The sequence below is a fragment of the Triticum urartu genome, chromosome 2A (genome assembly GCF_056163025.1).
Source record: "Triticum urartu cultivar PI428250 chromosome 2A, HENAU_Tu73, whole genome shotgun sequence".
Lineage (NCBI taxonomy): Eukaryota > Viridiplantae > Streptophyta > Magnoliopsida > Poales > Poaceae > Triticum > Triticum urartu.
Window position 1 is genome coordinate 110739239 of NC_141874.1, and position 23800 is coordinate 110763038.

Here is a 23800-nt window from a genome sequence, read left to right on the forward strand (position 1 = left end):
ATCACCTAAGACAATAGTAAGAACATCCTTTTTGCAATCTATCTTAGCATTAACAGTGTTCAAGAAGGGTCTACCAAATATAATGGGACAAAAGCTATCTTGTGGGGAACCAAGAACAAGAAAATCAACAGGATATTTAGTTTTCCCACACAAGATTTCAACATCTCTAACAATTCCAATTGGTGAAATAGTATCTCTATTGGCAATTTTAATTGTGACATCAATATCTTCTATCTCAGCAGGTGCAATATCATGCATAATTTCTTTGTATAAGTCATGAGGTGTAGCACTAGCACTAGCACCCATATCACACAAGCCATGATAACAATGATCTCCTATTTTAACAGAAATAACAGGCATGCCTACCAAAGATCTGGGTTTATCTTTAGCACAAGGTTTAGCAATTCTAGCAGTCTCATCACGGAAATGAATAACATGCCCATCAATATTATCAGACAAGAGATCTTTAACAATAGCAATATTATGTTCAACTTTAATTTGCTCAGCAGGTGTATAAGTTCTAATATTGCTTTTACGAACCACAGTTTAAGCTTTAGCATGATCTTTTATCCTAACATGAAAAGGTGGTTTCTCAACATAAGCAGTAGGAACAATAGGATCATTATAAGTGACAGTCTTTTCTTCAACTTTAATAGGTGCAGCTACTTTTAATTCTATGGGAGGATGATATTTAAACCACTTCTCCCTAGGGAGATCAACATGAGTAGCAAAAGATTCACAGAAAGAAGCTACTATCTCAGAGTCAAGTCCATATTTAGTGCTAAATTTACGGAAAACATCGGTATCCATAAAAGATTTAACACAATCATACTTAGGTGTCATACCTGACTCCTTACCTTCGTCGAGGTCCCAATCTTCAGAGTTGCGTTCAATTCTTTCTAATAAATCCCATTTGAATTCAATAGTCTTCGTCATAAAAGAGTCAGCACAAGAAGTATCGAGCATGGTGCGATTGTTATCAGAAAGCCGAGCATATACATTTTGAATAATCATTTCTCTTGAGAGCTCATGATTGGGGCATAAATATAACATTGATTTAAGCCTCCCCCAAGCTTGAGCGATGCTTTCTCCTTCGCGAGGCCAAAAATTATATATATAATTGCGATCACGATGATGCATAGGATAAAACTTCTGATGAAATTCCAATTTCAATCGTTTGTAGTTCCATGAACCCGTATCATCACATAGCCTATACCATGTCAATGCATCTTCCTTCAAAGATAAAGGAAAGACCTTCTTCTTAATAACATCTCCGGGTACACCTGCAAGCTTAAATAATCCACAAACTGCATCCACATATATTAAGTGCTCATCAGGATGCGTTGTTCTGTATCCTGCAAAAGGATTAGCTAGCAGTTTTTCTATCATACCCGAAGGAATTTCAATGCAGACATTTTCATTTTCAGTAGGTTCAGTAGGTTGAGGAGCAACTCTTTGCTCTACTGGTCGGGGCAAAGATACCCCGAACAAGCCCCTCAGAGGATTACTTTCCATAGTAACAAGTGACAATAAATTTCAGCACACTATATAAATTTTTCCTTACCAAATTCCACCTACCAAAGGCGCTTCACTCCCCGGCAACGGCGCCAGAAAAGAGTCTTGATGACCCACAAGTGTAGGGGATCTATCGTAGTCCTTTCGATAAGTAAGAGTGTCGAACCCAACGAGGAGCAGAAGGAAATGATAAGCGGTTTTCAGCAAGGTATTCTCTGCAAGCACTGAAATAATAGGTAACAGATAGTTTTGTAATAGGATAATTTGTAACGAGTAACAAGTAACAAAAGTAAATAAAGTGCAGCAAGGTGGCCCAATCCCTTTTGTAGCAAAGGACAAGCCTGGACAAACTCTTATATGATGTAAAGCGCTCCCGAGGACACATGGGAATATCGTCAAGCTAGGTTTCATCACGTTCATATGATTCACGTTCGGTACTTTGATAATTTGGTATGTGGGTGGACCGGTGCTTGGGTGCTGACCTTACTTGGACAAGCATCCCACTTATGATTAACCTCTATTGCAAGCATCCGCAACTACAGCAAAAGTATTAAGGTAAACCTAACCATAGCATGAAACATATGGATCCAAATCAGCCCCTTACGAAGCAACGCATAAACTAGGGTTTAAGCTTCTGTCACTCTAGCAACCCATCATCTACTTATTACTTACCAATGCCTTCCTCTAGGCCCAAATAATGGTGAAGTGGCATGTAGTCGGTGTTCACATAACACCACTAGAGGAGAGACAACATACATCTCATCAAAATATCGAACGAATATCAAATTCACATGACTACTATTAGCAAGACTTCTCCCATGTCCTCAAGAACAAACGTAACTACTCACAAAGCATATTCATGTTCATAATCAGAGGGGTATTAATATGCATATAGGATATGAACATATGATCTTCCACCAAATAAACCAACTAGCATCAACTACAAGAAGTAATTAACACTACTAGCAACCCACAGGTACCAATCCCGGACTTGGAGACAAGAATTGGATACAAGAGATGAACTAGAGTTTTGAGAGGAGATGGTGTTGGTGAAGCTGTTGATGGAGATTGCCCTCTCCCGATGAGAGGAGCGTTGGTGATGACGATGGCGATGATTTCCCCCTCCCGGAGGGAAGTTTCCCCGGCAGAACAGCTCTGCCAGAGCCCTAAATTGGTTCCGCCAAGGTTCCGCCTCGTGGCGGCGGAGTCTCGTCCGGAAAGATGGCTTATGATTTTTTTTCTCATCGAAATACTCCATATAGCAGAAGATGGCTATCGGAGGGCCACCAGGGGGCCCACGAGGCAGGGGGCGCGCCCAGGGGGTAGGGCGCGCCCCCACCCTCGTGGGCAGGGTGTGGCCCTTCGGTGAACTTCTTGTGCTCAGTATTTTTTTATATATTCTGAAAACGTCTTCCGTGAAGTTTCAGGACTTTTGGAGTTGTGCAGAATAGGTCTCTAATATTTTCTCCTTTTCCAGCCCAGAATCCCAGCTGCCGGCATTCTCCCTCTCTATGTAAACCTTGTAAAATAAGAGAGAATATGCATAAGTATTGTGACATAATGTGTAATAACAGCCCATAATGCAATAAATATCGATATAAAAGCATGATACAAAATGGACGTATCACTTGCCGAAACACTATCTTTTGACTTACAAAGGAAAGATAAGGGAGCTACAATAACCTTATTTCCCTCCATGTGTTCCATTAACAGTGCTTAAAACAGTGGCCTACAAGCAATTTGTGTACAATAACTGACAATCTACAATATTGTATTTGTAAACATGGCCAATTTTTTTGCCGTGCACATTGGGGAGCTTTATTGCTTTAACCATGTCGTGTTAGAATGAACTCCAAGTGTGTTTACAGTAAAGCTTGGGCATTCCTCAAGGCAACACTTGGAAACCGATAAGAGACACACATGCTTGGCACAAACGTCTGCCGAACTATTGACATCCCTTGGGACATGTCTAAGTCAGAAAATGCAATAAAACTTGATGATTTCTCCCCTATTTCATCTAAAAGATTTGTTGCATTAAGATCAGAGGTTAACGAAGACCTAAGCAGTAGACTTTCATCACGACATGTAAAAAGTCCTGGAGTTGAGTAAAAATGACCCCCCTCCTGGAGAGCCATTCCTTTGACGACCATCGGGTCAGTGACCCCAATGAACGACTTACTCCAAGCTCCCAGGAAGATCAGGTGAGAGCATCTCCAGCCGTGCCCCCGGCAGCCCCTCCCTCCCCAAGGCATTTTTTCGGCGCCGGCGGCCGAAAATCGGCCCAGTCGCGTCCCAGGAGCCCGTTTTTTTGACGGTTTGGACCGAAACTAGCACCGGCGGACCCAGGCCGAACCCGGTGCGCCGGGGGGTGTCTGGGACGCCGGGGAACACGTTTTTGGCGCGAATGGTGATGGGCCCGCCGCATCAGCGAGACGCCGCTTCGTCGTCCTCATCGCCTCGATTCCCGCAGGAATCAATGCCAAGGCTACTGCGCAGGTCAGACTCCATTGATACCTTAGGGCGGCGCAGTGAAGGCGCCACCGGCGCGCATCACGCCAGCTCCCGCCACGCGTCGCCCGGCATGCAGGCTCTCGCCGCCCGGCCGCGGCTATAAAAACCGATCCCCCGCTGGTGAATGCCACAACTGCACACTTCGCCTCGGATCGCCACACAAAGCATCACACTCCCTCCCTCCCGCCGATGAGCAAATGGATGAGAGGTTCCCAGGCGACGGCGCGGCGGCAAACGGCTTCGGCATCCGCCATCTCCAAGAGCCGAAGGCACGCCTCCTCTACGAAGCCGAGTATCCGGCGCCCCCGCCGGTGCCCGGAGGGGTGGCACTGCAGGACGAGATCGCTTGCATCCGCTCGTCGCTGACGGAGGAGCAGCGAAACGAGCCGAGGTACGCCGCCGACAGCCACACGTTGTGGACGATGTACTTCGAACGCCGCCGTGAAGACCAGATCGCCTCCACCAACGACATCATCCCCCACGGACAATGCCGACGGGCGGCGCGACTGATGGGGCATGCCCGGCCGCACCCTCGAGGCCGTCCTCGACCACATCGAGACCGGCAACACGCCGCGCCTTGAGTACCCGTCGCGACCGTCCTTCTCTCGTCGCTGTGGCAGCTCCTAGACGCCGTGGCGAATGGAGCCGGGGACGTCCTCGTCGTCGGGCTCCGGCTCGCTCTCCTCCGGCTCGCCGGCGCTCCGCCCCGTCAAGCCGGAGCCGGAGGAGACGCCGCTCCGGCGCCCTCGTCATCAACGAGGGTGCCCGCTCCTCTCCGCGCTCCCTCCGCCTGGTCCGGCCGAAGCCCGAGCCGGGGCTGCTCCCCGTGAAGCCGGAGCACGCGGACATGGTTGCCCGAGACGACGCGGCCACCCTCAAGTGGGCAAGGGAGGACTACGTCCGCGAGCAGGTGCTCCGCCAGCGTCGGGCATACGTGAAGCTCCAGGTCCGTCACCGCAGACGCGAGGAGGGTGGCGTCATCGTCCTCGACAGCGACGAGGAGGACGAGGCCTGGCCGTCCAACCCCCCACCGCGCGTCGGGACCCTGGCCAGGGGTGCAGTCGGGACGGCGGCGGCTCCAGTGGGGCGCGTGACGACTACGACGACGACGGCGACGGCTCCAGTGGGGCGCGCGACGACTATGACGACGACGGCGGCGACTACACCCGTTTCTACAGACTTCTCGGTATGTAGATGGCGGGCGGTGGCCGCGGCGAGCAGGGCTAGGTGTAGTTTGGCGTAGTAGTAAGTGTAGTTTGCATGTTTATCTGTTTTTGTATAAATTTCAATGAAGTTTCGTTGAGTTTGTGCTAGATCGCCGAGTTTGTACGATTTTGTATGAAATATCGCCGAGTTCGTGCGATTTTGACGGCGACCTATGAGTATCGACTGGGAACGCAATCGCCCCCACGCGTCAAGTATGCGTCCTCAGGCGGCATTTTTTCGATATTCTGAAGGGCCGAACGGCTGGAAATGCTATGAGACCAGACCACCAGATCCTTGACTTGCCTTCTCTGTTTCGCTGCTGTAGCACACTGCCTCGAGGATCCACCTCCGCGCCACACGTGGTGTGCCGACCACACGCTCGAAACTTCCAACCCCCCAGCTGCGCAGATGACTCGTCCCCGAACCCTATTTTCCCTCGAATAAAATTTCTGCGCCGCCATCCCGTTCTCCCTCCCTCCTCCGCCCTCCTTTTCCCCCGTGCGAATATCCGCCATAAAATCCCACCGGAAGAGCAAGCAGCCAGCAGAGCCCACCACCGCAGCACGGTCGACCTACCGCGCAGGACCACCGAGCCCCTCCCTCCCTTCCCCCGTGGCCGCTGCGGATCCCCTTTCCTCTGCCTTCTCTCCCCCCGTCAGCTCCTCTTCCGCGCGTGTGGCGGGCGATGGCGGCGGCGGCGGCGGCGGCGGACACTTCCGCGGCTTCCACGACCGGGCTCGCGCTCTCGGAGGCGAGCATCAACTGGGAGAGGTACCCGCCCTTTCTTGCAACGTACTAGTTCTTCTTGTATTCATTCATGCCGCGAGGATGCCTGCGGCGTCGTGTTCCGTTAACTCGTGTGCTAGCTAGTTTAGCCCCTGTTCCTTCGGAAAAGGTAGGATCTTTGGCAGTTTATGCGCAGCGCCTTGCCTTTGTTTATGGTTAGATTTTCTTGATGCGGTGCGAGATTTGGGTTTAGTCTGGGAAATCGGGGATTCGTTCTGGTAGTATTGGTTGAAAGGAAGTCGATTCACGAGCGCGCTTTTGTTCTGGGTTGTGGGAGCAGCCATGCGGTGAGCGCAGTCAGTCAGTTTGAACCGCAACAGAAATTTGTACCTGTCCTCACGCTGAAACTTTAGTTGCGGGGAACGCCAACTTGGCTGCGGTTTCCACCATTTTCTGAACGGAAATAGTGGAGCACGTTTAACTAATTTAGCAAGTTCAGAATCCATCGAATTTAATACTTACACTTTTTCTGTGTGGATAAAGTAGCTTTTAGGCATGGTTTTTGGTATATACGCCATTGATACTTCAGTAAATATGGCATGAAAACAACATATGGTTCGGTTTCGGTATATACCAAATTGTTTCGGTATATGCCAAATCGACCAAAGTTGACGTGAATTTGAAATTGAGGCAACAACTTTTTAGTTATGTTTGTAACTTTGAACAATGCAAAGTCATCAAGACAATCTTTAGTACTTCTCCATTAATTAGGAAATCTGCATTACAACTACACAGCCGAATAATAGCTGCAGAACACAATTATAATTGTTACTCTAGCCATGTTAATTTCAACTAGCAGTGACTTTGTATCAGTAAAAGCGGCAGGGACCAGCGCATCAAAAAGAATAGAAGCCTGGCTTTGGTGTCACTTGTCCCTAAGCACTGCATTCTTATCACATCAGTGAAAGTGGCAGGGATCAGCGCGGAAAAAAACACCTACATCCAGTGGCGGAGCCAGGAACATTTAATGAGGGGGGGTGCGGGGGTGCAAGTGATGTTAAATCATATTGGGGAGGGCCAAAGCCAACCAAATCATCCTAATATACGCATATTAGCAGCAAGTAATCACTGATGTAATGGAAAAATCTGCATGTTGGCCTGGGTCGGGGCCCCTGCTGGTCCCCCTGCCTCCGCCACTGCCTACATCTACAAGTTCCATACATTAAAAGATAGCACGGTGCCGGCGGAAAGGGTGGCGGCGAGGGGTCCAGAGTGCCAGAGCTGGGGAGGAGAGGCAGCGAGCACCCAGGTCACGCGTCGGACACTCAGAGGTGTGGCGTTGGAGGAGCGGCTCAACGAGGCTGTGTGGGTGGCTAGCGCGCCGCTGGCTGTTGTGCCTGGCTGCTCCGGCCTGTAGTCGCTCGCTAGGGTCCTGTATGGTGCGTCTGGTGTGGACATGAGGCTAACTTTTACGTGAGGCCGTGTGGTGGTTGGTGTTCCGTAGTTGTGGGCTGTGCTGGTAAAAACTGAACTGGTGTGGTGGGTTGGCCAGCATCTAACGGTAATTTCAGTTCTATACCAAAAAGACCAAGCTCCGTTTGTTTTTAGATTATGTACCATACTATAAACCAAAAACCGTATTAACCAGAAATTTAACCAGAAATTCAGGCTCGGTTCGGCTTTCCTGATATGGTTTCGGCTTGGTTTTGAAATGTGCAGAGTTATTACTATCCCATATATCAGGCATTGCAGGGGTTGGGGAACAGAAACTTACTGTTTGGGCATTTGGTATAGTGTGCTGCAAACTAGGATTTACCCACATAAACCTAACCTTCTTCTCAAGCTGCTATGTTCCTCTTTTATTAGGGAGTCCACTTTATTTTATACCATTGTTCTGAGAAGAGCAGTGGTTGTGCTTATTGTATCGATTCTTCTTTATAAGCCATGCAGGATCAGATGTCATAAGGAACCGGATGGGTCCTCTGTGGTAAGGTAGCAAATCGTACGACCATAACTAGTAGTCGTAAAATCATAGATTGTAGAATCACACGACAGAATCGTGATTCTGATAACATGGGATGTTATCTTGAAAGGATTATAACTGTAACTGGTAACTCCATGTAATTATACATGTGGGGTTAGGTACATCACCAACTTGCGAGTACGTAGTCTTGTGATCAAAATAGCTGACCTTTTGTATAACACTGCAGGTTGGACAAGACAAAGTTTCATGTCATTGGAGCAATCCTATTTACGGCCCAGCAAGGTGTTCTGCACCCAACAGCTGTTGTGAAGACTAGAATGCAGGTTGCCGAAGGAGGACTTTCACATATGTCTGGCTTTGTCGTTTTTAGAAAGATATTGAGGAGTGATGGCATCCCTGGTGTTTTCAGAGGATTTGGCACCAGTGCAGTTGGAGCTCTGCCTGGACGAATCTTGGCTCTAACTTCACTAGAGATCTCCAAAGAAATGGCATTTAAATACTCTGAGCATTTCGATATGTCCGAGGCATCAAGGATTGCTGTTGCTAATGGTGTAGCAGGCTTAGTGTCAAGTACCTTTTCAAGTTCATATTCTGTACCCCTAGATGTGGTGAGCATCCTTTCTATTTGTTTTCCATGTCTCTGACCTCTTAACAGTTACTCTTTTGAGGTTAATGCCATAACGAGTAACAAAGTTGCTTTTGTGCTATATTTTTGCCTTCGGATTGAAAAAAGGAAACATGATAATGCTGATCTCATCCATGTATCTGTGAACATGATTATTCATTCCATGGAAACACTGCCTTCTAGCTGGTGAAACTTTGTAGTGAAGATATCCACAGTGAAAACTGGTTCATATCTAGCTATGGCATTAACCTAAAAATATTAACAGTTAAGGGATTATGGTATGAAAAACAACCTGCCATTTAAATTATGTTTACTATTTTTTTATTCTTCTTAAGAAGCATGTAAGTACTACCTTTGTTCTGAATTATAAGATGTTTTGGATATTTCAATATGGACTACATACGGATTGAAATGAGTGAACAAACACACTAAAACGTGTCTATATACATCCGATTCAGAGAAGTTGGACCATTTTATAATTTGGAACGGAGGGAGTAGCATTCTGCTGGGTGGTACATTGCATTTTTCTTATTGTCTAATTTACATGTTACCTTTTTGTATTTGTGCTCGTAGGTTTGTCAGAGGCTCATGGTTCAGGGATTGCCAGGGATGCAAACATATAGAGGCCCATTTGATGTGATAAATAAGGTTGTCAGGAGTGAAGGCCTCCGGGGCCTTTACCGAGGTTTTGGAATTACCCTTTTAACTCAATCACCAGCTTCTGCCCTTTGGTGGAGTTCATATGGTGGGGCTCAACATGCTATCTGGAGGTGCGCTAGCTTTACATAATATTTTCCTTTTCCTTTGTGTCTGACGTTTGTACTCCCACATCTTATTTATATTCCTGCATTCCCTATTTAGGAGCTTGGGCTACGGAAATGGTACGCAGAAGAAACCCTCCCATACAGAACTTGTTGCTGTGCAAGCAACAGCTGGAACAATTGCTGGAGCTTGCTCATCGATTATCACTACACCAATAGATACCATCAAGACCCGGCTTCAGGTAATTTATTATTTCCTTTCTCTTGATATGCATTTTTTTTCCTGTTTGGAAGGGCCAATGGATGGTTGAACTTTGATTGTTGTCAACTTCTTTGCTGGGCATTACTTCCAATCGGGAAATGGGTTCACCTTTATCACGACTTCTTCTTGGTGTGGCCTTTTTATACCATGTTAGGAAAAACAGATCAGTGTACAGTCCCAATTTTTTTAAATGAAGGTGGTAAAGGGTTACCCCTACAGCGTTTTTAAAATAATACTATAATAATAACCCAAACTCACGTCCGTAAGGACTTGAACCTGAGCACCTGGGGGCTCACTTCTTGAACAGTCCTCATTTTGGTAGGTGCTGTTAGGTAGTACTAGAGGATAAAAATTGTAAGCTGTTACCGTTATGGTATGAACTGCTTGGGTCATGTTATCACAGCTTACTAATGTCATCCACATGGTCGAAGTCACGACAGATTTTTGTCAGAGTTCCATTGGCGAATGGGCAGGTGCTAACATGTGTTATTTCAGGTAATGGACAACTATGGCAGTGGAAGGCCATCCGTCATGAAGACTACCAGGCTGCTACTGCGAGAAGAAGGCTGGAGAGGTTTATACCGAGGGTTTGGACCACGCTTTCTTAACATGTCTCTGTGGGGTACATCAATGATTGTCACATACGAGCTAATAAGTAAGCCCAGTTCTTGAAATTATCATCCCTGCCCTCCTTAATCTGCCTGGTTGATTAACTAATTTTCCTCTTAAACCTGCAGAAAGACTTTCTGTGAAACCTGAACAATGAGCCTCTTGGCTTCTGCTCCACGTATCTGGTCATCATTTCCGTTTTGGCCATCTAGTGAATTTCTTTTGGTACAGGGATTGGCATGTAACACCGGTTGGAAATTCTTGGTGCAAGTCCCCTTATAAAGTCTGACATGTTTCTGTACGGAACTACCCTGTAAATACCTCCAAGTGCTGAAGGGTGCTCGTTTCAGATGAGACACTCGTAGAAAAAGGGCCTGTTGTCTTGGTTCGTAAGGGCCTTAAGGGTCGGTACTAATGCTCTGTCCTTTTAGTCCTGGTTCAATTCAGAACCGGGACTGATGGGCCTCCACGTGGCCTGTGCGCGGAGCTCAGTCAGAAGGCCCTTTGGTCCCGGTTGGTGGCATCAATCGGGATTAATAAGCATTCATGCGTCAGTATTTCTGTGGTTGAGGTTTTTGTTTTTTTAAGAGGGGTTTAGGGTTTTGGGGGTTAATTTAGGTGTTTCATATATTGTGTTAGCTAGCTATAATTAATAGAGAGAAGTGTTCTCTTTTATGTCCGTGCTTGGTTGACGCTACGTACTATACATATGTATAGAAAAGACTAGACACGCTAGCTAGCTAGTAAGCAAACAAAGGAAACAGAAGATCGTCATGAACATATATGCATACAGAGAGAAGTGATATCGACCACCTCTTCTTCTTCGAGAGATTGGTCGAACAACAAGTTCTCGTATATTTATCCGACACTACCGGCTACATATATACAATAATTATCTCTTACAAATATAATCATACGGACTCATGGTCCATGCAGTATTCTCCGTCTTCAGTGATCACGTGGTCAAGAAAGAATGTTGCTAATTCCTTTTGAATTGCTCACATGTGAGCTGGTGCTAGGAGTTTATCCCGCTTTCGAAACATCTAATTTGAAGAAGGGGGTCAATATATATATATATATGTATAAATAAATGAAACTCAACACAAATGATGGTAATAAAATAAAATTATGAATATTGTTATTTACGTACTTCATATTGTTCGTCAGTGTAGCTCCGCTCACAGGTCGTGTGGCGGATGGATTCGTAAACGTAGTATCCACAGAAATCATTCCCTTGTTCCTGCCACAACCACTTTACAAGAAATAGAGGTCAATCAAACTGATAAGCAAGAATGTCAAATGGTATTGATAAAACTAGCACTTGAATCAATAGGAGATGCACGGAACATGCTACTATAGTACTTACTTTCGGGTGTCTAAATTGCAGCTTTTTTGGGAGTCTTGAAGCTTTTTTGAAGATTTTTTTCCAAACCCTGCCAGACAAAGAAAACAATTACTTGATATATCAGGAAATGAATAAAGTTGCTGATATGCTGGATAATAATCGATTTAACTTACTTCTCGAGCATTTGAGTCATGTCTGCATAGTCCTAGTGATCTTTTCGTCTTGAGTCTAAGACGGTTACTAGTCCCTGCTCAAGCTTAATCTCTAGAAGAATATAGTGGTAATTGCACACGCATGCATAACTCATCAATTACATTACTATAACCTTGACTAATATATAAGGGAAACTGAATATGCATAAGACAGTAACACTCACTTGAAGTTGTAAAGAAAGAGTATTATATCTTTGTTTTCATTTATTACCAACGATCGTAGCAAGTTGGTTTCGGTATCTGCGGCATGAAATTTAACCTGAGTTGCATCTATGAGATATGCGTTAATGAACCCAATATCACCGACTTGTCTTTTCTTCAATTCGGCGATCTTCAATCTGCATAATATATTGAGGATGATTATAAATACATGCAATGAAAAAGCTGAGCTATATAGAGAGATTTAATGACAGAAGTAGTACTACTTACAGATAGTAGCAGGCGATCGTTGTTTTATCGAGGGCCAATTGATTGAAAAACTGAAAGAACTCCTCGAATGGAACAGGCAACAGTTCAATTCCAACGAGGTCATGCTCCTTTTTAACTTTCACATACAAAGTACTCCTCCCCCAGAGTCTCTGCAGATTTTTAAGTACCAATCATGCAATGTTCGCATCATCGTTGATAGAGATCTTTCATCTTTGACGAGAGGCTTCCCGTCCTCGTATCTTTGTATCTGCACCTCCATGAAATCATAATGTACATCGTCGGGCAGGTAATCGCCAAGATTGCTATAACCGGGCATCATCCTCGGATCATTAGCGACGTTGTCGCTAGGCACCTTGAGCGGGGGGCACGATTGCTTTGCTTGTTCGCCGAGCTGGGCAATTTGTTTCCCAGCTCGTCGTTCTTTCAGCCTTTGATCACTGACAGTACTTCCCGACCGCTCCGCTTCGGCAAATTCCTTTCCAATAATGCGCTCATAGTTTCCTTTCGGCGGAGACTTGGGTGGTTTTGTCAGGGCAGCCAGAGTGCGCTTCGCTTTCACCGGATCTACCTTCTCCTTCGGAGGTGGATGTTTCTTTGCTTTCACCCCTTCAAAGTAGTTCCTCACTTCTTCTCGTGCGATCTCGGCGTTCTCCTCCGGGGTCCTCTCGTATGGTAACTTCTCTGGAGTCTTCAGAGAAGGACCAAATCTGTATTTCCTCTCGCCTCTGGCTGTACTGCTAGACGCCGGCAGAGCAGACGGAGCGGTTGTCTTCTTTACTTGCTTACGAGGCGGAGGAGAAGGACTACGACGCGCCGGAGCAGCCGGAGCGGCGGCAGGTCTCTTCCGCCCTTGCTGACGAGGCGGAGAAGGAGGAGGCTGGCTGCTCGGGCGCGTCGGCGCAGGCAGAGAAGGAGGCGGAGTGCCGCCACGCGCTGGAGAAGGAGCCGGACGAGTGCCCTGATCGTCACTCGCCGGAGGAGGAGGCGGTGGAGGAGGCGGAGTGCCCTGACTCGCCGGAGGAGGAGGCGGAGTGCCTTGACTCGCCGAAGGAGGAGGCGGTGGAGGAGGCGGAGTGCCCTGACTTGCCGGAGGAGGAGGAGGAGGCGGAGGCGTCCAGTTCGGAAGGTTGATGAGCTCCTTCCGCCATAGGCATGGAGTCTTCAGAGTAGACTCCAGCCTAGTCTCCCCTTCATCGATAGTGTGGTCAAGCTGGAGGTCCTCAAATCCCTCCGTTATTTCATCCACCATCACCCTAGCATATCCTTCTGGAATCGGCCGGTAGTGAAAAGTTGCGCCGGGTTCAGTAGGATAAACAGAGCCAACAGCCGCCTTGACCTTCAAATTCATCCATTGCGTCATAAGGTGGCAATTTTGATACTCCGTGATAGCATCCACGGGATAGCTGGCAGGAGCCGTCAAGGCATGCTTCGGCTGAAGCAGCTCGGTGGAAGCCACGCTGCTTCTCTGCTAAGATGGCGGGGTAGCTTCGCGGGAAGCTTCGGCAGTACGTTTGCTGCGATTTGCTTCTCGTTCCTCTATCGCTTGTACCCTTGCTTGCAGCGCCTGCATTTGGGTCTGCTGCACTTTTTTCCTCCTCTCATGGGATTTGTAACCGTCTGCGTCCGGAAACCCAACCTTCCACGGAATGGAGTCTGGCGTGCCTCGTGTCCGTCCAGGGTGCTCAGGATTCCCGAGGGCCATTGTGAGTTCGTCGTTCTCTCTGTCTGGAAAGAACGTCCCTTGTTGCGATGCTTCGATATACTGCTGAAGCTTCCCGACTGGTATGTCCATTTGATCGTTCATCCAAATGCACTTCCCTGTTACAGGGTCCAAGGTTCCGCCAGCCCTGAAGAACCAAGTCCGGCAACGGTCTAGCCAGTTAATTGTCTCCGGTTTGATCCCTTTATCAACCAGATCATTCTCAGTCTTGGCCCACTTAGGCCGGGCTACGAGGTAGCCACCTGACCCCGTGCGATGGTGATGCTTCTTCTTCGCAGCATTTTGCTTGTTTGTCGCCGACATCTTCTTACTCTTTTCCGATGTCTTGTGGGCCACAAATGCGGGCCAATGATCTCTGATCTTCTCATATCTGCCCTTGAATTCTGATGTCTCATTATTTTCGACAAACTTATTCAGATCTTTCTTCCATCTCCTGAATAGTTCTGCCATCCTCTTAAGAGCAAAAGACTTGATTAATTGCTCTTTAACTGGCTTCTCTGGATTATCCTTTGGCGGTAGGGTGAAATTTGACTTCAGCTCAGTCCAAAGATCATTTTTCTGCATATCATTGACATAAGACACCTCAGGGTCTTCTGTAGCCGGCTTAAACCATTGCTAGATGCTGATCGGGATCTTGTCCCTAACCAAAACCCCGCACTGAGCAACATATGCGCTCTTTGTCCGGAGGGGTTCAATCGGTTGGCAGTCGGGCGCGATTGCTATGATCTCAAACTTTTCATCCGAGCTCAAATTTTTCTTCGGGCCTCGTCTCTTTACCGAAGTTGTGCTCGATCCGGAGGGCTAGAAAAAATAACAAAGACTTAATTAGTATGTGTACATACCAAAACAATGAATGCATCAATTAGCTAGTCAGCAGAAGCTTAACTAATATATATACCTGGCCTCGACTCCTCTATTCTTTCTTCTCCTCTTTTTTTTTCTTCTTCCTCTTCTTTTTTTATCCTTGAAGTGTTGTCGAGGCCACCCCAAATCCTAGAGAAGCAGCGTCGAGGCCACCCCAAACCCTAGAGAAGCAGCGTCGAGGCCACCCCAAACCCTAGAGAAGCAGCGTCGAGGCCACTAATTAATATTAGTTCTACGTTTGCCACTAATATATCCATCTGTCATGTTTGAATAATAATTGCCATGTTGTCAATATTTGTAGAAACTATGGACACTGCCCGAGACGAAGTACAAGAAGAGTTGCTGGGGGACATAATCGCACGAGGAAGTGATGCCGTCTGCTCGTTGTTTCTCAATGACACCGATGGTCTGGAAGCAGCTGGCTATGATTATGATGGCTCCGGTGACCTAATGCCGGTGCAAGAAGGAGACCGTGAGGACGGCTCCGGTGACCCAATGCCGGTGCAAGAAGGAGACCGTGATGACGTCTTCGATGACCAAACCGAGTCCGGCACTACATCTTCTTCTTCTCTTTTTTTTCTTCTTCTTCCTCTTCTTCTCTTTTTTTTCTTCTTCTTCCTCTTTATTTTATCGGGAACGAGGGTCGTCGAGGGTCAGGGTCGCCGAACGGTAGAGGAAACCCTAAATAGCAAGTATCGTGGGTGTGAGATACATGTGGTCGTCGGTGTCGGACACTACATCCACGTCCCACAAGTGGCGCGGGCTTCGACGCCCACGTCACTTGTGGGACGTGGATGTAGTGTCCAACACCAACGGCCACATGTATCTCACACCCACGATACTTGCTATTTAGGGTTTTCTCTACCGCTCGGTGACCCTCGACGACCCTCGTTCCCGATAAAAAAAAAGGAGGAAGAAGAAAAAAAAAAGAGAAGAAGAAGATGTAGTGTCCGACACCGAGGGTACATGTATCTCACACCGACGATACTTTCTATTTAGGGTTTCTCCTCTACCGCTCGGCGACCCTCGACGACCCTCATTCCCGATAAAAAAAGAGGAAGAAGAAGAAAAAAAAGAGGAGAAGAAAGAATAGAGGAGAAGATCTCCTCTATTCTTTCTTCTCCTCTTTTTTTCTTATTCCTCTTCTTTTTTTATCCTCTTCTTCCTCTCATGTTCGACGACCCTCGACCCCTCGGCGACCCTAGACCCCCTCTCGACCCCCTCTTCTTCTCCCTCTTCTTCCCCTTCTTCCCCGCCTCTCTCATGAATGTCCGACGTCCCCCTCCCCCCCTCATCATCATCTATCATCCCCCCTCTCATGTTCGACGACCCTCGACCCCTTGGCCGCCCTCTCGACACACCCACGACCTAAAATGGCCTAAAATGAAAATAACCTAAAATTCACTAAAGTTATCGATGACCCTCTCGACACACCCACGAATAAGAAAATATATCATCTTCTTCATCTCCTCTTCTTTGCATATTCACATAGCCACATACACATACATAGACACATACATATTCATCTATGAATAAAAAAACATCATAGGTACAATTCATATCGACATTTATACATACATGAAAAAAATTATATGAACATCGTGAACAAAAAGATCATCGAGCAAAATTATTTTCCATGAACATACATATAGCCACATTCATATAGAAATTTTCCATATATGAACATATATAGATGATTTTCTAAAAATGTAACTTTTGCATATATGAACATATATACACAGAGAAAATACATGCATATATAGCCATATCCATAAACAGATAGCACCGGCGGCAATGGGTGGCGTCGTCGGCGACGGGGATGGGAAAGGGGGGAGCTCACTGGGGGCGGGCGGCGACGGGGAGAGGAGGCCAGCAACGGGAAGGAGGACGGCGGGCTCGGGGATGCCGGCGATGGGGACAGCGTGCGCGGGGTGGCACGCGGTGACGGGGACGACGGGCTCGGGGTGGCACACGGCGACGGGGACGGCCGCGGGCTCGGGGCGGCACACGGCGATGGGGACAAGGAGGCGGGGCTCGGGGCAGGGCGGACGGCAGCGAGCTCGGGGCAGGGCGGCCGGCGACGGGCAGGAGGGCGCAACGACGACGACAGCGACAGGGCGCGGCGACGGCGACGGGGCAGGGCACAGCGACGGCAAGCACGCGGGGATGGGGCAGGGCGCGGCGACGGCGACGAGGAGGACGAGCAGCCTGGCGGCGTCGGCGATGGGGAATGGAGCAGTTGGCGAAAATTTCCTAAGTGTGGACTTATATAGCAGAGCCTTTAGTCCCGGTTTGTGGCAGCAACCGGGACTAAAGGTGGGCATTAGTCCCGGTTGGTGCCACCAACCGAGACCAAAGGCCTCTTTTCAGCAGCCCAAAGGGCGGGAAGCGGCGGCCTTTGGTCCCGGTTGGTGGCACCAACCGGGACTAAAGGGGGGCAGTGGTCACGGTTTGTGCCACGAACCGTGACCAATGCCCCCCTTTAGTCCCGGTTGGTGCCACCAACCGGGACCAAAGGCCTTGTGCGGCTGCTGCGTCGAAAGTTTAGTCCCACCTTGCTAGTTGAGAGGGGTGCGCAGTGGTTTATAAGCCCCACTGCCGCACCCCTCTCGAGCTCCTCTCCATTGCAGGCTTACGAGCCTAATTGTCACTGCTATGCCTGTGGGCCTACTAGGCCTCCTGCGGGCCTGAATCCTGGCCCTTGGATGGGTTTCTAGTCGTATTCAGGCTGTGGGGGCCCAGTAGGTGGCATTTTTTTGTTTTTTTGTTGCTTTATTTATTTTATTTTGTTTTTTGCTTTATTTTTTAATTCTTTATGCTTTTAGTTTTAGAAAAATTATAAACTTTTTGTCAATGCCATTAGTTTTCAAATTTGAAAACATTTTTTTGTTTTTTTTGTTTTCTTTGTTGCTTTATTTATTTTATTTTGTTTCTACTTACAGCAAAATACTTATTGTTGCTATTTTTTTCTAGTTTTTTTGTTTTGTTTTCTGCATTATTTATTTTCTTTTGTTTTCTGCTTTATTTTTTATTATTTTTGCTTTTAGTTTTAGAAAAATTATAAACTTTCTATTAGTGCCATTAGTTTTCAAATTTGAAAACACTTTTTTAGTTTTTTTTGTTTTCTTTGTTGCTTTATTTATTTTATTTTGTGATTAACTTTACTATAAAAATAGTTTTTTTCCTGTTTTTTTGATTTGTTTTTTGCATTATTTATTTTATTTTGTTTTTTGCTTTAATTTTTAATTCTGTTTGCTTTTAGGTTAGCAAAATTATAAACTTTCTGTTAGTGCCATTAGTTTTAGAAAAATTATAAACTTTCTGTTAGTGCCGTTAGTTTTCAAATTTGAATAGTTAAAATTTGAATTCTTTGAAAATTGTTTGAATCACAAGTTTGTGATTAACTTACTAAAAAAATGAGAATAGATGCGCTTATAGAGAAAATTCAATCTAAATTCCTAGTAAATTTCTATGAATTTCAGAGAAATTCACTTGAATTTAGGTTAAACTTTTCTCTATTAGGGTATCTATTTTCACTTTGAGAGGAGCTCAACAAGGCAGAGAGGGAAGGGCTTATAAACCGGTGTGAGCCCCCTTCGGTTGGCGAGGTGGGACTAAACTCTGCCCGCAACGAGGACCAACCCTTTAGTCCCGGTTGTGGCACAAACCGGGACTAATGGTCATGGGCCAGGGGTGAGGAGCAAAATCATAAACTTTCTGTTAGTGCCATTAGTTTTAGAAAGTTGAAAGTTGAAAGTTGGCATGGGCCAGGGACTAATGGTCATGGTATTACGAGGGCTGAACCATAAGACATGAAATCATAATAGTTGCGGGAGAAAGTCTTCACTTTTTCTTCGATTGTGTCATTTGCTTATTGCGCCGTAACCATGGATAATCTTCATTGTTTATCAGGATGCTTGGGCCAGCCTTGACATTGAAGGGAGGAATTTCATGAAACTTTTCATAATCTTCAGACATGTCTGTCTTGCTGTCCACTCCCAGGATGTCCCTTTTTCCTGAAAGAACTATGTGGCGCTTTGGCTCATCGTATGATGTATTCGCTTCCTTATCTTTTCTTTTTCTCGGTTTGGTAGACATGTCCTTCACATAGATAACCTGTGCCACATCATTGGCTAGGACGAACGGTTCGTCAGTGTACCCAAGATTTTTCAGATCCACTGTTGTCATTCCGTACTGTGGGTCTACTTGTACCCCGCCGCCTAACAGATTGACCCATTTGCACTTAAACAAAGGGACCTTAAAATCAGGTCCGTAGTCAAGTTCCCATATGTCCACTATGTAACCATAATATGTGTCCTTTCCGCTCTTGGTTTCTGCATCAAAGCGGACACCGCTGTTTTGGTTGGTGCTCTTTTGATCTTGGGCGATCGTGTAAAATGTATTCCCATTTATCTCGTATCCTTTGTAAGTCAATACAGTCAAAGATGGTCCCCTAGACAACAAGTACAACTCATCACAAACAGTGTTGTCACCTCTGAGACGTGTTTCCAACCAACTGCTGAAAGTCCTGATGTGTTCACATGTAATCCAGTCGTCGCACTGCTCCGGGTGTTTGAAGCGCAGACTGTTCTTGTGTTCATCGACATACGGGGTCACCAAGGTAGAGTTCTATAGAACTGTGTAGTGTGCTTGAGACCAAGAATATCCGTCCCTGCATATTATTGAGTCTCTTCCAAGAGTGCCTTTTCCAGTCAGTCTCCCCTCATACCGTGATTTAGGGAGACCTATCTTCTTAAGGCCAAGAATGAAGTCAACACAAAACCCGATAACATCCTCTATTTGATGGCCCATGGAGATGCTTCCTTCTGGCCTAGCGCGGTTACGGCCATATTTCTTTAGGACTCCCATGAACCTCTCAAAGGGGAACATATTGTGTAGAAATACGGGCCCCAAGATGACAATCTCGTCGACTAGATGAACTAGGATGTGCGTCATGATATTGAAGAAGGATGGTGGGAACACCAGCTCGAAACTGACAAGACATTGTGCCACATCACTCCTTAGCCTTGGTACGATTTCTAGATCGATCACCTTCTGAGAGATTGCATTGAGGAATGCACATAGCTTCACAATGGCTAATCGGACGTTTTCCGGTAGAAGCCCCCTCAATGCAACCGGGAGCAGTTGTGTCATAATCACGTGGCAGTCATGAGACTTTAGGTTCTGAAACTTTTTCTCTATATATTTATTATTCCCTTTATATTCGACGAGAAGCCAGTCGTGACCTTCATACTGAGCAGGCATTCAAAGAAGATTTCTTTCTCTTCTTTCGTATGAGCGTAGCTAGCAGGACCTTTATACTGCTTCGGAGGCATGCCGTCTTTTTCGTGCAAACGTTGCAGGTCCTCCCGTGCCTCAGGTGTATCTTTTGTCTTCCCATACACGCCCGAGAAGCCTAGCAGGTTCACGCAAAGTTTCTTCATCACATGCATCACGTCGATTGAAGAGCGGACCTCTAGGTCTTTCCAGTAGGGTAGGTCCCAAAATATAGATTTATTCTTCCACATGGGTGCGTGTCCCTCAGCGTCATTCGGAACAGCTAGTCCACCGGGACCCTTTCCAAAGATTACGTAGTGTAAATCATTGACCATAGCAAGTACGTGATCACCGGTACGCATGGCGGGCTTCTTCCGGTGATCTGCCTCGCCTTTGAAATGCTTGCCTTTCTTTCGACATTGATGGTTGGCCGGAAGAAATCGACGATGGCCCAGGTACACATTCTTCCTGCATTTGTCCAGGTATATACTTTCAGTGTCATCTAAACAGTGCGTGCATGCGTGGTATCCTTTGTTTGTCTGTCCTGAAAGGTTACTGAGAGCGGGCCAATCGTTGATGGTCACGAACAACAACGCCTTAAGGTTAAATTCCTCCTGTCTGTGCTCATCCCACGTGCGTACACCGTTTCCATTCCACAGCTGTAAAAGTTCTTCAACTAATGGCCTTAGATACACATCAATTTCGTTGCCGGGTTGCTTAGGGCCTTGGATGAGAACTAGCATCATAATGAACTTCCGCTTCATGCACATCCAAGGAGGAAGGTTATACATACATAGAGTCACGGGCCAGGTGCTGTGATTGCTGCTCTGCTCCCCGAAAGGATTAATGCCATCCGCGCTTAAAGCAAACCATACATTCCTTGGGTCCTTTGCAAACTCATCCCAGTACTTTCTCTCGATTTTTCTCCACTGCGACCCGTCAGCAGGTGCTCTCAACTTCCCATCTTTCTTTCGGTTCTCACTGTGACATCGCATCAACTTGGCATGCTCTTCGTTTCTGAACAGACATTTCAACCGTGGTATTATAGGAGCATACCACATCACCTTCGTAGGAACCCTCTTCCTGGGGGGCCCGCCGTCAACATCACCAGGGTCATCTCATCTGATCTTATACCGCAATGCACCGCATACCGGGCATGCATTCAGATCCTTGTATGCACCGCGGTAGAGGATGCAGTCATTAGGGCATGCATGTATCTTCTCCACCTCCAATCCTAGAGGGCATACGACCTTCTTTGCTGCGTATGTACTGTCGGGCAATTCGTTATCCTTTGGAAGCTTCTTCTTCAATATTTTCAGTAGCTTCTCAAATCCTTTGTCAGCCACAGCATTCTCTGCCTTCCACTGTAGCAATTCCAGTACGGTACCGAGCTTTGTGTTGCCATCTTCGCAATTGGGGTATAACCCTTTTTTGTGATCCTCTAACATGCGATCGAACTTCAGCTTCTCCTTTTGACTTTCGCATTGCGTCCTTGCATCGACAATGACCCGGCGGAGATCATCATCATCGGGCACATCGTCTGGTTCCTCTTGATCTTCAGCAACTTCACCCGTTGCAGCATCATTGGGCACATCGTCTGGTTCCTCTTGATCTTCACCAGCTCCCCCCGTTGCAGCATCACCGTATTCAGGGGGCACATAGTTGTCATCGTACTCTTCTTCTTCGCCGTCTTCCATCATAACCCCTATTTCTCCGTGCCTCGTCCAAACATTATAGTGTGGCATGAAACCCTTGTAAAGCAGGTGGGAGTGAAGGATTTTCCGGTTAGAGTAAGACCTCGTATTCCCACATTCAGTGCATGGACAACACATAAAACCATTATGTTTGTTTGCCTCAGCCGCATCGAGAAACTCATGCACGCCCTTAATGTACTCGCAGGTGTGTCTGTCACCGTACATCCATTGCCGGTTCATCTGCGTGCATTATATATAATTAAGTGTCCAAATTAATAGAAGTTCATCATCACATTAAAACCAAAGTGCATATATAGTTCTCATCTAACAACATATAGCTCTCCAGAGCATCTAATTAATTAAACCATACATTGAAACTATGTAAAACATTTCAATGCGAAAACAAATGCGATCATAATCGCAACCAAGGTAACAATTGATCCAACGGCATAATGATACCAAGCCTCGGTATGAATGGCATATTTTCTAATCTTTCTAATCTTCAAGCGCATTGCATCCATCTTGATCTTATGATCATCGACGACATCCGCAACATGCAACTCCAATATCATCTTCTCCTCCTCAATTTTTTTTATTTTTTCCTTCAACAAATTGTTTTCTTCTTCAACTAAATTTAACCTCTCGACAATAGGGTTGGTTGGCATTTCCGATTCACATACATCCTATATAAATAAAATCTATGTCACGTTGGTCGGCATAATTTTCATAAACAATAAAGGAACCAATAGTTATAAAGATAATATATATACCACATCCGAATCATAGACAGGACGAGGGCCGACGGGGGCGGATACCAAAACCATCGCACTATATAAGATGCAATAATAAAAGTAAGAAAATAATACAAGTATCTATGTAAACATACAAGTAAGAATATTTTTCCTTTCAGAAAGAAGATAAGAACAAGAGGCTCACCACGGTGGTGCCGGCGATGAGCTCGGCGCGGGTGATCGACGGCGGTGAAGACGGGGACGGGGCATGACGGACCGCTAAACCTAGACAAATATTATGGAAAATGGAGCTTGGAGGTCGAGCTTGGAGAGGAGAAAGCTTAATTAGTGTGGCTCGGGCATTCCATCGAACACCTTGTGTGCATAGGAGGTGAGCTAGAGCACCACCAAGCCCTCTCCCCCTCGGCCAGAGAAAAACAGAGCACTGGGGTGCTCTGCTCGCGAGCGAGGGGTATATATAGGCACCTCATTGGTCCCGGTTGGTGACATGAGCCGGGACTAAAGGGGAGCCTTTGGTCCCGGTTCAAGCCACCAACCGGGACCAATGGTGGTGGGCCACGAGCGAGGCCCATTGGTCCCGGTTCATCCCACCAACCGGGACCAAAAGGTCCAGATGAACCGGGACCAATGGCCCACGTGGCCCGGCCGGCCCCCTGGGCTCACGAACCGGGACCAATGCTCACATTGGTCCCGGTTCTGGACTGAACCGGGACTAATGGGCTGACCCGGCCTGGACCAAAGCCCTGTTTTCTACTAGTGAGAGCCAGAGGATCGATCTGGGTACTGGAGCGCCTTGTAGTTTTTGAGCAAAAATTTCCCTGTAAGTGCTGAAGGGCACTCGTTTTAGGATGAGAGCCAGAGGCTTGATCTGGGTACTGAGCACCTTGTAGTTGTTCAGCAGAAATTCCGGAAACATAGTTCTGTGTCTTCTCATCTAATTGGAATAGTTACCCTAGCTTGAATTTTCAATTTTGAGATACTTTTGTAGCTCACTTCTTGGGATGAGATGTGGCATGTCCAAGGAAAGTGCCCATCTGAGCCCGTGCACAAATGCACATGATATCTCAGATGTCCGTTCGTTCCAAGATTCGGTCCTGGTCCTCGTATTTCAGGACGTATGTTGCGCAGTATATTGATTTGCACAGTCCATATGACCCACAGCGGTCAGATAATCATTGCAGCCTTCGCCGTTAGGTTTACCTCAGGTCTAGAATCCCATTCACGTCAAAAAAACGGTCTAGAATCCCATTGACGTTCTGGGCTGTCTCCCGTACTGCTATGGCCATTCCGTTAATGCAAAAGCCACCC

At 46.7% G+C, this 23800-nt stretch overlaps 1 protein-coding gene across 1 annotated transcript; it reads left to right on the top strand.

Annotated features, from left to right (window-relative positions):
* The first annotated feature begins 5644 nt into the window (after nucleotides 1-5644).
* Nucleotides 5645-10756, top strand: LOC125529796 (uncharacterized). Its single transcript, XM_048694211.2, has 6 exons — nucleotides 5645-6003; nucleotides 8169-8550; nucleotides 9141-9337; nucleotides 9429-9570; nucleotides 10086-10245; nucleotides 10328-10756. The coding sequence occupies exons 1-6, from the start codon at nucleotides 5918-5920 to the stop codon at nucleotides 10354-10356; spliced, it is 996 nt and encodes a 331-aa protein (XP_048550168.1). The 5' UTR covers nucleotides 5645-5917; the 3' UTR covers nucleotides 10357-10756.
* Nucleotides 10757-23800: the final 13044 nt, after the last annotated feature.

What these genes read in the sequence shown, in the direction of transcription:
- LOC125529796 (XM_048694211.2), top strand. Translation starts at nt 5,918, where the DNA reads ATGGCGGCGGCGGCGGCGGCGGCGGACACTTCCGCGGCTTCCACGACC. An exon ending in ATTCTGTACCCCTAGATGTG is followed by an intron (nt 8,551 to 9,140) that starts GTGAGCATCCTT and finishes TTGTGCTCGTAG; the next exon opens with GTTTGTCAGAGGCTCATGGT. An exon ending in TGTCACATACGAGCTAATAA is followed by an intron (nt 10,246 to 10,327) that starts GTAAGCCCAGTT and finishes TTAAACCTGCAG; the next exon opens with AAAGACTTTCTGTGAAACCT.